At 43.6% G+C, this 13,854-nt stretch overlaps 1 protein-coding gene across 1 annotated transcript; it reads left to right on the top strand.

The window, feature by feature from the left end:
• The first annotated feature begins 4,714 nt into the window (after positions 1 to 4,714).
• On the top strand, positions 4,715 to 13,548 carry LOC117186478. Its single transcript, XM_033387354.1, has 3 exons — positions 4,715 to 4,845; positions 13,144 to 13,340; positions 13,397 to 13,548. The coding sequence occupies exons 1-3, from the start codon at positions 4,791 to 4,793 to the stop codon at positions 13,538 to 13,540; spliced, it is 396 nt and encodes a 131-aa protein (XP_033243245.1). The 5' UTR covers positions 4,715 to 4,790; the 3' UTR covers positions 13,541 to 13,548.
• The last annotated feature ends 306 nt before the right edge of the window (positions 13,549 to 13,854 follow it).

Below are 13,854 nucleotides of genomic sequence, written 5' to 3' on the forward strand. Positions count from 1 at the left end.
AAACCTTTTCAATTAGCCACCGTCGTCGTTCTCGTCAAAAACAGCGCTGGAACTTTCGTGCCATGTCGCGCATTGTTGGACTCGGGACTCGGACTCGCAATTGCATTTCGTAACTACTCGTCTAGCTAATCAGCTTCAACTGCGAAAAACCAAGCTGCTTACTGCAGTCTCTGGCATAGGAGATGCTAGCTTCTCAACTGAAGGTATCTCGGTGGATCTCGTTCTGAAATCGCGGATTTCAGATTTCACCGCTAGCATCACTGCCGTCGTTGTCCAGAAGATTACGGACAGTCAACCTCGCGTCTCAATTGGCACTGCTAATTGGCCTATACCTTTGAATATCCAGCTTGCTGACCCTTCGTTCCATAAACATCAGCGGATTGATCTGCTCATCGGATCCGGACTTTTCTTTGAGTTGCTATGTTTGGGACAAATTCAGCTGGCGTCTGGATTACCTTTGCTACAGAAAACACATCTCGGATGGATTCTATCTGGTGGCGGGCACTCGGCCCCCAACTCCTCGTCGTTTATCGCAACCCAATCTTCGGATGACACCAATCACAGCACTCGGATCGATGACTTGGTTCGTCAATTTTGGGAAGTGGAGCACATCTTTGAGCCAATCGCTAGGGCAACAAAGGAGGAACTTCACTGCGAGGAACACTTCGTCAACCATCATACTCGCTTACCCTCAGGGGAATATTCTATTCGCTTGCCTATGAAGCGAAGTTTAGAGTCCTTGGGAGATTCCTATTTGCAAGCAAAGCGGCGCTTGGAAGACTTGGAGCGCAAGTTCGTGCGTAATCCAGCTCTTCATGAAAAATATTCGGCATTCATGAAGGAGTACCTGCCCCTCGATCATATGTCTCTGGTGCCCAAGGAAGATAGGCACAAGTGTAAATATTTCTTGCCACATCATTGCGTCTTCAAAGAGGACAGCTTCACAACAAAGCTGAGGGTTGTATTCGACGGCTCTGCAGCTACCACATCTGGTCTTTCGTTAAATGATCTGCTTATGTCTGATCCCACCATTCAAGCCAAGCTATTTCACACACTCATCCGTTTTCGTACATTTTCCATTGCTCTTATAGGTGATATCGGTAAAATGTATAGGTGTGTGCGCGTCTCACTGCCTGACACCATGCTCCAATGCATATTGTGGAGGGACTCTCTTGACGACGACATACAGACCTTCAAATTAAACACAGTCACCTATGGGACTAAGCCTGCATCGTTTTTAGCTATTCGAGCTATGCATCAGCTAGCCATGGATGGGGTCGGAAACCATTCTACAGGACTTCTACGTAGACGACATGATATCTGGAGGCAATTTGGTCTAGCACTTGATATTATGCGTCAAATTACGGATCTTCTTGCTCGAGGGAACTTTCAATTGAGGAAATGGTGCTCCAATTCCTCTGATGTGCTTCGTAAAGTCCTAGAGGCCGAAAGGGAAAGTTTTCTGAAGCTGGATGATGGCAGTGATGTTACCAAAGCGCTTGGGCTCATTTGGGAGCCCCATAAGGACAACTTTTTGTTCACATTTGCTCCTCAAATCGGTGTTGGCAAGCACACTAAGCGTTCGCTGTTGTCAACCATTGCACGGTGCTATGATCCCATGGGTTTGATCGGACCTACATTGACAAGAGCGAAAATAATCATGCAGCGCATGTGGAGGGACAAGCTGAATTGGGATGAAAGTCTTCCTTTGGAATCGGCCTGGACTGAGTTTTGCATGGATTTCGCTACTGTGGGTCACGCTACATTTCCTCGCTACGTACTTCAAGCTAAGACCCGATTTGAATTGCATTGCTTCTGTGATGCCAGCCTCCAGGCCTATGGGGCTTGTATCTATGCTCGTTCGTTTGCGGATACCGCCGCTGAGGTTCATTTGTTTTGTTCGAAGGCTAGGCTGGGTTGCCCCACTAAAAACACTTACGGTGCCTAAGCTTGAACTATGCGCAGCGTTCTTATTGGCCAATTTGCTTCGCGAAATCAGGAAAACGGATAGCTTCGACTGCCCAATCATTTGGTGGTCGAATTCAACTGTGGCCCTGTCTTGGCTACGAGAGGAACCATCCGAATTTAAAGTTTTTGTCTCTAACAAGATCTCGGCCATACAACAACTTACCAGGGGCATCGATTGGCGCTATGTGCCAACTGAAATGAAACCAGCTGACATTCTGTCAAAGGGATCCGCGCCTCAGGAACTCTTGCATTCTAATCTGTGGATAAATGGACCTACCTTCTTGCAAGGAGAAAAAGGTTGCTGGCCTGAACGGTGCTCGCAGTCAATCTTCCGTCTCGTAGCGCAGAAGGGGAGCGGCGCCCGATCAGCAAGGCCAAGCCGAGATAGGGGTGGGCAAAGCCAAGAAGCTGCGGATGCAGCACGCCAGTGATTTCTACTTTTTCGCTTACATGTACACTCTTCACCCAATAGGCGCAGAGGAGGACCATTAGAAGCCGTTGCACGGGCAAGGCGAATGGGACATGCCCTATAATCTGGAAAAAATCATAGATAACTATCATACCCTAACAAACCATATACTATATTAAAACTAGTCTTTAGTCTTCAACACATATGTAGCTATACCCCCAAACCATAATGGCCTTAATTGGATAGCGAACCGACATTGTACTTACATAAATCAGTCGAAAACTTTATTATAAAGGTTATTATTATTAGGATTATATTTGGTTTTTTATACCCGATACTCAAACTGAGTATTGGGGTATATTAGATTTGTGGTGAAAATGGATGTGTGTAACGTCCAGAAGGAATCGTTCCCGACCCCATAAAGTATATATATTCTTGATCAGCATCAATAGCCGAGTCGATTGAGCCCTGTCTGTGATATGTCAGTGTTACAAGTATATTTCAAAACTTTGCCCCGCCCACTTCCGCCCCCATAAAGGACGAAAATCTGTGGCATCCACAATTTTAAAGATACGACAAAACAGAAAACGTTGAATCGTAGAAGATGACTATATCTTCTGGAATGCAAAATCAGAACCAGATCGTATAATTATTATAGCCAGAATCAAGAAAACAATTTCATTCTCTCTCGCTGTGTCTCTCTCTAACGCACACGTTTCATGGTCGGCTTTGCCTATTGCAAAATATGAGTTCAAGGATCTCAGAGACTATAAAAGCTAGAGAAACCAAATTCGGTATCCACACTACTGTTAGATCTCACTATAAAACGTGCGTATAAACGCACTCTTTGTCGTGTCGTTCAATATTAGCGGCGTCTGCCGGAGGAGAGCCATACTGACTAAGTATCGGGTATAAAGGTAGAGTTGCGGTCTCCGCAGCAACTCACTGCCCCTTGTTTTGTAATTTAATTGCGCGTCGAACGCGCAACATTGATGAGTGCGTTGAACGTTCCTTTCACGTGCCCACGCGAATTGTATTAGACGAAACCATTATACCGTTTACCTGGACGTTGTTGATTTGACACTGATTTTACGCGGTGTTGGATCGGGTACGTCGGCAGGATCACTAGGGGAAGTGCATGCCTTAACCAACACAGGAAAAGTGCGTCCAACGACACTAGAGGAAGCTATGGAGCTTTACCAGATTGGTCGGTTTTTAGAGCTTGATATTTTGGCGCAAGGCTGCAGGCTGTTCTTAAATGGGGAGAAGGAGCTCATTCGCCGTATGGAAGATCGTGAACCAAACTTGTTGTCACACACAGCTCACTCAGTTGCAAGCTAGGGCGTAAAAAAACGTGATTTGAGTGATGTAGAGTTGCGAGACATCATCGCAGAATTATTGCCTTTAGTGCGCATAGACCATGTTTTACCACCACATAGTGGGATACTCTGCCAAGCAATTCGTCGAGGTCTTGTCAGCACGCCACCTTCACATATGATTGGAGATGAACGAGAAAATGTACATATCAATGCTTGGATACGTAGTATCCAGTAATCAGGGACTCTTTGTTAGACCACGTCTCTTTATGCCGTATATTGAGGAAGTAAAGGCCTTGTTGAAGGATCGATTATCTTCATCTCACCACCAGGTGGAACTAATGCGTATGCGTAGGTCGCGACACCCGCCATATATTCCTGATACCTGGTGTCCCACATGAATGCAGCGGCTAATAATGGACTTTGTATGTGCTATTCATGAAAATATTGACATGATGGTAGGGTCGGCTGTTATACCAGCACCTGATAACCAAACTTTGTGGGCAATGCGTAAACGCGAAAATAAACTTCGCCAGTCACCTATGTGCCAGCGTGCATTGCTACTGCCACTTTCATCAAAACATGAAATTGAACGACAAATTCGGCTTCGGGTCGTTAGAGAGTTTAACCTCCCTGATGAAATATCTGATATTCTGGAAAGCTCACACCAATCCAGCCAGAAAAGTGATGATGTTTACAAAGAAAATCAGTGTGGAGTTGCGTCCACTACTCAAAGCGAAGACAATTTGCTTGAAGATGAAGATCAAAGCCCACCGCCATCACCAGCGGCTACTGGCTCAGTTCCGCGAAACACAACCGTTGGATCTTCTTTTTTATCGTCCTCGTCAATGGGATCGTCAGCATCATTAATCTGTGGCACCGATGGAGTACACCCCTATTAGAGCCGAAATCTCACTTTTCCGCGTCACCAATCAAATGGTCTTTTTGTAGTCAGTATTTTAGCAACCAACTCTGGTCCTGCGCTTCAGTGTAGCTATGCACATATTTCAGCGTCAGCGCGTCCACGAAATGAACTGCCGGCATTAATAACTGAAGGGGACTTTCGATTTCCGCATGGAAATAGCTTAGGCTTGGATATGAGTGTTGAAAACGGCGCACATGCTTTGGACTCTGGAAATAGTCATCTTTCAGATATGATGCCTGATGTGGCTACGGCCACCGCATCGTTAGGTCAGCTTCATTTGTCGAATAGTACTGGAAATACTAGCGGCCGTAGCGTCGGCAGCAATAACGACATGCCAGAAAGTTTACAATTAGATTTGGGCGATGGTCCAAGCCCTCGCGAAGTTGGAAACGTTCCAAGTGCACTGACCCTGCGAAGTATACACGTTAGTATTTCCTTCTCGATATTTATTCTAAAATACAAATTTTCCATTAATTTTAGCACGCTCTGCCACAAAGCAACTATCACCGCTTCGTGCAGCGCTCTACTCTAGATCGCCATTTGATATGATGCGTCATGGACAGTTATCGCCCACATCACACCCTCCAAATCCTGGGTCATTCAATTCTGGACCACCCAGGTTTTTATAGAGGTTGCAAGTGGGCCCAGATCCGGGGAACTTTATTTTGGCATGCCTTTCTGAACAAAAATTAAACTAAAAATGTTATTTAACAATCTAGATAAATAAAATAAACTATTAAATAGAGCTTACGGAACTTTTCTCTTCAGCAAGGGCTTAAAATTAGATAGTATGTATAATGTTAAAAATACTTAAGTATGTATATTATCTCTGGTATTTGCGAAGAAAAAACAAGTTTAAGTAATTTGTTTATTACATCTGCAACCCTTTTGCACCTTTGTTACTTGTTGACCCTAGTAGTTGGCAGATTACAACACACAATAAATTGACCTTCCTTGCCAAATTCAACCCACCATAAACTTAAGTCGTCGAATGCTTTACCCGCTTAATCCGTCGAAATGTATAAAGTAACTAGACTCAAGATACCTCTTGGTCATATGGTCATATATTTCAGATGTTTTAGATTTTATATAGAGAGATATCTCTCTTGTGAAAGGGAGGTACTGAAGTAGTGTATCTTTCGGCGTCTGGCTCGAATTGGCAGTGTGAGATTGCTCCCCTGCTGTTGGCCGAGGTTTTTTCGTTCTATAAAGTTCCACCAATAGACTGAGCAAGACAAACAAAATAAATGTATGGGACCATATAGTCTGGAAGTGCCAGCTGAAGTTATATACATATGTATATTTATGAATGCCGGTTTCAAGCCAGCCAGATCCAAAGCGGACGGAAGAAGGCACCGACGCCATCTCGTAGCGCAGAAGAGGAGCGGCGCCCGATCAGCAAGGCCAAGCCGAGATAGGGGTGGGCAAAGCCAAGAAGCTGCGGATGCAGCACCCCAGTGATTTCTACTTTTTCGCTTACACGTATACCCTTCACCCGATAAGCGCAGAGGAGGACCATTAGAAGCCGTTGCACGGGCAAGGCGAATGGGACATGCCCTGTAATCTGGAAAAAAATCATAGCTAACTATCATACCCTAACAAACCATATACTATATTAAAACTAGTCTTTAGTCTTCAACACATATGTAGCTATACCCCCAAACCATAATGGCCATAATTGGATAGCGAACCGACATTGTACTTACATAAATCAGTCGAAAATTTCATATAGCACATAAACTTTATTATAAAGGTTATTATTATTAGGATTATATTTGGTTTTTTTATACCCGATACTCAAAATGAGTATTTGGCGTATATTAGATTTGTGGTGAAAATGGATGTGTGTAACGTCCAGAAGGAATCGTTTCCGACCCCATAAAGTATATATATTCTTAATCAGCATCAATAGCCGAGTCGATTGAGCTCTGTCTGTCTGTCCGTCTGTCTATTGCTAGTGCTCAATGACTATAAGAGCTAGAGCAACGACATTTTATATCTGGACTTCTGTGATATGTCACTGTTACAAGTATACTTCAAAACTTTGCCCACTTCCTCCCCCACAAAGAGCGAACATTTGTGGCATCCACAATTTCAAAGATTCAGGAAAACTGAAAACGCAGAATCGTAGAGGATGCCTATATCTTTTAGAGTGCAAAATCTGCACCAGATCGTATAATCGTATAAAAGGCAGAATCGAGAAAACAATTTCATTCTCTCTCGCTGTGTCTCTCTCTAACGCACACGTTTCATGGTCGGCTTTGTCTATTGCAAAATATGAGTTCAAGGATCTCAGAGACTATAAAAGCTAGAGAAACCAAATTTGGTATCCACACTCCTGTTAGATCTCACTATAAAACGTGCGTATAAACGCACTCTTTGTCGTGTCGTTCAATATTAGCGGCGTCTGCCGGAGGAGAGCCATACTGACTAAGTATCGGGTATAAAGGTAGAGTTGCGGTCTCCGCAGCAACTCACAACGTTGCCCCTTGTTTTGTAATTTAATTGCGCGTCGAACGCGCAACATTGATGAGTGCGTTGAACGTTCCTTTCACGTGCCCACGCGAATTGTATTAGACGAAACCATTATACCGTTTGAGTGGACATTGTTGATTTGACACTGATTTTACGCGGTGTTGGACCGGGTACGTCGGCAGGATCACTAGGGGATGTGCATGCCTTAACCAACACAGGAAGAGTGCGTCCAACGACACTAGAGGAAGCTATGGAGCTTTACCAGATTGGTCGGTTTTTAGAGATTGATATTTTGGCGCAAGGCTGTGAGGATTTGATACTCGAGTGGCTGTCCCTTGATACTTTACCAACAGTTTTAAAGTGGGGTTGCCAACTCCATGGCTCCGCGTGGTTGTTTAGACAAGCTTGTCAGTACCTACGAGAAGAATTTACCATTATTAGCACCTCACCTGTCCTAAACCAATTAGATAAAAAGCAACTGTTAAATGTTCTGCGGAGTAATTTTTTACAAGCTTCTGAGCTAGAAATTCTGCAGGCTGTTCTTAAATGGGGAGAAGGAGCTCGTGAACCAAACTTGTTGTCACACACAGCCCACTCAGTTGCAAGCAAGGGCGTAAAAAAACGTGATTTGAGTGATGTAGAGTTGCGAGACATCATCGCAGAATTATTGCCTTTAGTGCGCATAGACCATGTTTTACCACCACATAGTGGGATACTCTGCCAAGCAATTCGTCGAGGTCTTGTCAGCACGCCACCTTCACATATGATTGGAGATGAACGAGAAAATGTACATATCAATGCTTGGATACGTAGTATCCAGTAATCAGGGACTCTTTGTTAGACCACGTCTCTTTATGCCGTATATTGAGGAAGTAAAGGCCTTGTTGAAGGATCGATTATCTTCATCTCACCACCAGGTGGAACTAATGCGTATGCGTAGGTCGCGACACCCGCCATATATTCCTGATACCTGGTGTCCCACATGAATGCAGCGGCTAATAATGGACTTTGTATGTGCTATTCATGAAAATATTGACATGATGGTAGGGTCGGCTGTTATACCAGCACCGGATAACCAAACTTTATTGGCAATGCGTAAACGCGAAAATAAACTTCGCCAGTCACCTATGGCCAGCGAGCATTGCTACTGCCACTTTCATCAAAACATGAAATTAAACGACAAATTCGGCTTCGGGTCGTGAGAGAGTTTAACCTCCCTGATGAATTATCTGATATTCTGGAAAGCTCACACCAATCCAGCCAGAAAAGTGATGATGCTCACAAAGAAAATCAGTGTGGAGTTGCGTTCACTACTCAAAGCGAAGACAATTTGCTTGAAGATGAAGATCAAAGCCCACCGCCATCACCAGCGGCTACTGGCTCAGTTCCGCGAAACACAACCGTTGGATCTTCTTTTTTATCGTCCTCGTCAATGGGATCGTCAGCATCATTAATCTGTGGCACCGATGGAGTACACCCCTATTAGAGCCGAAATCTCACTTTTCCGCGTCACCAATCAAATGGTCTTTTTGTAGTCAGTATTTTAGCAACCAACTCTGGTCCTGCGCTTCAGTGTAGCTATGCACATATTTCAGCGTCAGCGCGTCCACGAAATGAACTGCCGGCATTAATAACTGAAGTGGACTTTCGATTTCCGCATGGAAATAGCTTAGGCTTGGATATGAGTGTTGAAAACGGCGCACGTGCTTTGGACTCTGGAAATAGTCATCTTTCAGATATGATGCCTGATGTGGCTACGGCCACCGCATCGTTAGGTCAGCTTCATTTGTCGAATAGTACTGGAAAGCCATCTAGGCCCCTTACTCTTCACACTCTTTATTAATGACTTACCTTCAGTATTAACATACTCTCGAGTACTTATGTATGCGGATGATGTTAAACTCTGTGTCCAGTACAAGGACATTTCATTTCATTCTCGCTTGCAATCCGATCTCAATAACTTTCAGTCATGGTGTTGTGCAAACTTGTTACACCTTAATGCCTCGAAATGCAAAGTTATGACATTTCATCGTTCTAGCCCTTTGTTGGCTCCCTACACCCTATTTGGTAGTTCTCTTGAGAGAATTACCCTGGTGGATGATCTGGGTGTTATGTTGGACCCCAAGTTAAAGTTTTCCGAACACATTTCTACCATGGTAAATAAGGCCATGGGCGTGCTTGGGTTTATAAAGAGGTGGTCAAAGGAATTTGACGACCCCTATATAACAAAGACTCTCTATACCTCGCTTGTTCGTCCGATCTTGAAATACGGCTCCTGTGTATGGTGCCCTCAGTACAAAGTACACCAGGACCGTATAGAATCAGTACAGAAAAACTTTTTACTCTTTGCTCTGCGGGGCCTTAACTGGGATGCGGGTGTAAGACTCCCATCTTACTCTAGTAGACTACTATTAGTAAACCTCCCATCCTTAGTTAACCGTAGAAAAATGCTTGGTGTGATATTTATGCACAACTTGATCAGGGGTGACATAGACAGCCCTGATCTGTTGAGCCGCATAAACTTCACGATTCCTATTAGACTGACTAGAAATTTTATACCGTTGTTCCTTCCACTTTGTAGATCGAATTATTCCTTGCATGAACCGTTTAGGGTCTTATGCTCGGATTATAATTCCCTCTACCATATTATATCCACCACTAATTCTCTTCCTCTTATTAAATTATTAATCCTTACACACCTTTCTATTAATTAGTAACTGTAGTGGTATTTGTACTTTGATTGCTTGCTTAGTTTCTTAGTAAGTTTAGTACTAATTTTCCTCGAATGTTAGTCTAATAGCTATCTTTCTTGCATGTTCGCGTTTGGTTCGGCTACGCACCGCGCGTCATGCGGCAGCGCCCCTCGGTCGGTTGGGCGGGAGGAGGGCTGCGTTTTGCCTGGGATCCGCGCGTAACAGCCTTCTGCTGGTGTCACACGGGCCACTTGACGGTGCAGTAACTGCATCGCCTCTTGAAAGATGCAGTCATTGCATGTCAACGTCCACAATTCCAGAAAAATACTAGCGGCCGTAGCGTCGGCAGCAATAACGACATGCCAGAAAGTTTACAATTAGATTTGGGCGATGGTCCAAGCCATCGCGTAGTTGGAAACGTTCCAAGTGCACTGACCCTGCGAAGTATACACGTTAGTATTTCCTTCTCGGTATTTATCCTAAAATACAAATTTTCCATTAATTTTAGCACGCTCTGCCACAAAGCAACTATCACAACTTCGTGCAGCGCTCTAGCTCGCCATTTGATACGATGCGTCATGGACAGCTATCGCCCACATCACACCCTCCAAAACCTGGGTCATTCAACTCTGGACCACCGAGGTTTTTATAGAGGCTGCAAGTGGGCCCAGATCCCGGGCACTTTATTTTGGCATGCCTTTCTGAACAAAAATTAAACTAAAAATGTAATTTAACAATCTAGATAAATAAAATAAACTATTAAATAAAGCTTACGGAACTTTTCTCTTCTGCAAGGGCTTAAAATTAGATAGTATGTATAATGTTAAAAATACTTAAGTATGTATATTATCTCTGGTATTTGCGAAGAAAAAACAAGTTTAAGTAATTTGTTTATTACATCTGCAACCCTTTTGCACCTTTGTTACTTGTTGACCCTAGTAGTTGGAAGATTACAACACACAATAAATTGACCTTCCTTAGAGAGATATCTCTCTTGTGAAAGGGAGGTACTGAAGTAGTGTATCTTTCGGCGTCTGGCTCGAACTGGGAGTGTAAGATCGCTCCCCTGCGGTTGGCCGAGTTTTTTTCGTTCTATCAAGTTCCACCAATAGGCTGAGCAAGACAAACAAAATAAATGTATGGGACCATATAGTCTGGAAGTGCCAGCTGAAGTTATATACATATGTATATTTATGAATGCCGGTTTCAAGCCAGCCAGATCCAAAGCGGACGGAAGAAGGCACCGACGCCGTCTCGTAGCGCAGAAGAGGAGCGGCGCCCGATCAGCAAGGCCAAGCCGAGATAGGGGTGGGCAAAGCCAAGAAGCTGGGATGCAGCACGACAGTGATTTCTACTTTTTCGCTTACACACCCTTCACCCAATAAGCGCAGAGGAGGACCATTAGAAGCCGTTGCACGGGCAAGGCGAATGGGACATGCCCTGTAATCTGGAAAAAAATCATAGATAACTATCATACCCTAACAAACCATATACTATATTAAAACTAGTATTTAGTCTTCAACACATACATATGTAGCTATACCCCCAAACAATAATTGCCATAATTGGATAGCGAACCGACATTGTACTTACATAAATCAGTCGAAAATTTCATTATTATTATTAGGATTATATTTGGTTTTTTATACCCGATACTCAAAATGAGTATTGGGGTATATTAGATTTGTGGTGAAAATGGATGTGTGTAACGTCCAGAAGGAATCGTTTCCGACCCCATAAGTATATATGTATATTCTTGATCAGCATCAATAGCCGAGTCAATTGAGCCCTGTCTGTCTGTCCGTCTGTCTATCCCTAGTGCTCAAAGACTATAAGAGCTAGAGCAACGACATTTTATATCTGGACTTCTGTGATATGTCACTATTACAAGTATATTTTAAAACTTTGCCCCGCCCACTTCCTCCCCCACAAACAGAAAACAGAAAACGCAGAATCGTAGAGGATGACTATATCTTTTAGAGTGCAAAATCTGAACCAGATCGTATAGTCGTATAAAAGACAGAATCAAGAAATCAATTTCATTCTCTCTCGCTGTGTCTCTCTCTAACACACACGTTTCATGGTAGGCTTTGCCTATTGCAAAATATGAGTTCAAGGATCTCAGAGACTATAAAAGCTAGAGAAACCAAATTTGGTATCCACACTCCTGTTAGATCTCACTATAAAACGTGCGTATAAACGCACTCTTTGTCGTGTCGTTCAATATTAGCGGCGTCTGCCGGAGGAGAGCCATACTGACTAAGTATCGGGTATAAAGGTAGAGTTGCGGTCTCCGCAGCAACTCACAACGTTGCCCCTTGTTTTGTAATTTAATTGCGCGTCGAACGCGCAACATTGATGAGTGCGTTGAACGTTCCTTTCACGTGCCCACGCGAATTGTATTAGACGAAACCATTATACCGTTTACCTGGACGTTGTTGATTTGACACTGATTTTACGCGGTGTTGGATCGGGTACGTCGGCAGGATCACTAGGGGAAGTGCATGCCTTAACCAACACAGGAAAAGTGCGTCCAACGACACTAGAGGAAGCTATGGAGCTTTACCAGATTGGTCGGTTTTTAGAGCTTGATATTTTGGCGCAAGGCTGCAGGCTGTTCTTAAATGGGGAGAAGGAGCTCATTCGCCGTATGGAAGATCGTGAACCAAACTTGTTGTCACACGCAGCCCACTCAGTTGCAAGCTAGGGCGTAAAAAAACGTGATTTGAGTGATGTAGAGTTGCGAGACATCATCGCAGAATTATTGCCTTTAGTGCGCATAGACCATGTTTTACCACCACATAGTGGGATACTCTGCCAAGCAATTCGTCGAGGTCTTGTCAGCACGCCACCTTCACATATGATTGGAGATGAACGAGAAAATGTACGTATCAATGCTTGGATACGTAGTGGTAGTAATCAGGGACTCTTTGTTAGACCACGTCTCTTTATGCCGTATATTGAGGAAGTAAAGGCCTTGTTGAAGGATCGATTATCTTCATCTCACTACCAGGTGGAACTAATGCGTATGCGTAGGTCGCGACACCCGCCAGATATTCCTGATACCTTGTATATGGTGTCCCACATGAATGCAGCGGCTAATAATGGACTTTGTAGTGTTATTAATCGTTGTGCTATTCATGAAAATATTGACATGATGGTAGGGTCGGCTGTTATACCAGCACCGGATAACCAAACTTTGTAGGCAATGCGTAAACGCGAAAATAAACTTCGCCAGTCACCTATGTGCCAGCGTGCATTGCTACTGCCACTTTCATCAAAACATGAAATTGAACGACAAATTCGGCTTCGGATCGTGAGAGAGTTTAACCTCCCTGATGAAGTATCATCTTTCAGATATGATGCCGGATGTGGCTATGGCCACCGCATCGTTAGGTCAGCTTCATTTGTCGAATAGTACTGGAAATACTAGCGGCCGTAGCGTCGGCAGCAATAACGACATGCCAGAAAGTTTACAATTAGATTTGGGCGATGGTCCAAGCCCTCGCGTAGTTGGAAACGTTCCAAGTGCACTGACCCTGCGAAGTATACACGATAGTATTTCCTTCTCGGTATTTATCCTAAAATAAAAAGTTTTCATTAATTTTAGCACGCTCTGCCACAAAGCAACTATCACCGCTTCGTGCAGCGCTCTAGCTCGCCATTTGATATGATGCGTCATGGACAGTTATCGCCCACATCACACCCTCCAAATCCTGGGTCATTCAACTCTGGACCACCCAGGTTTTTATAGAGGTTGCAAGTGGGGCGCTTTATTTTGGCATGTCTTGCTGAACAAAATTTAAACTAAAAATGTAATTTAACAATCTAGATAAATTAAATAAACTATTAAATAAAGCTTACGGAATTTTTCTCTTCGGCAAGGGCTTAAAATTAGATGGTATGTATAATGTTAAAAATACTTACATCTGCAACCCTTTTGCACCTTTGTTACTCGTTGACAGTAGTTGGCAGATTACAACACATAATAAATTGACCTTCCTTGCCAAATTCAACCCACCATAAACTTAAGTCGTCGAATGCTTTACCCGCTTAATCTGTCGAAAT

The sequence above is a fragment of the Drosophila miranda genome, chromosome XR (assembly GCF_003369915.1).
Source record: "Drosophila miranda strain MSH22 chromosome XR, D.miranda_PacBio2.1, whole genome shotgun sequence".
Taxonomy (NCBI): domain Eukaryota; kingdom Metazoa; phylum Arthropoda; class Insecta; order Diptera; family Drosophilidae; genus Drosophila; species Drosophila miranda.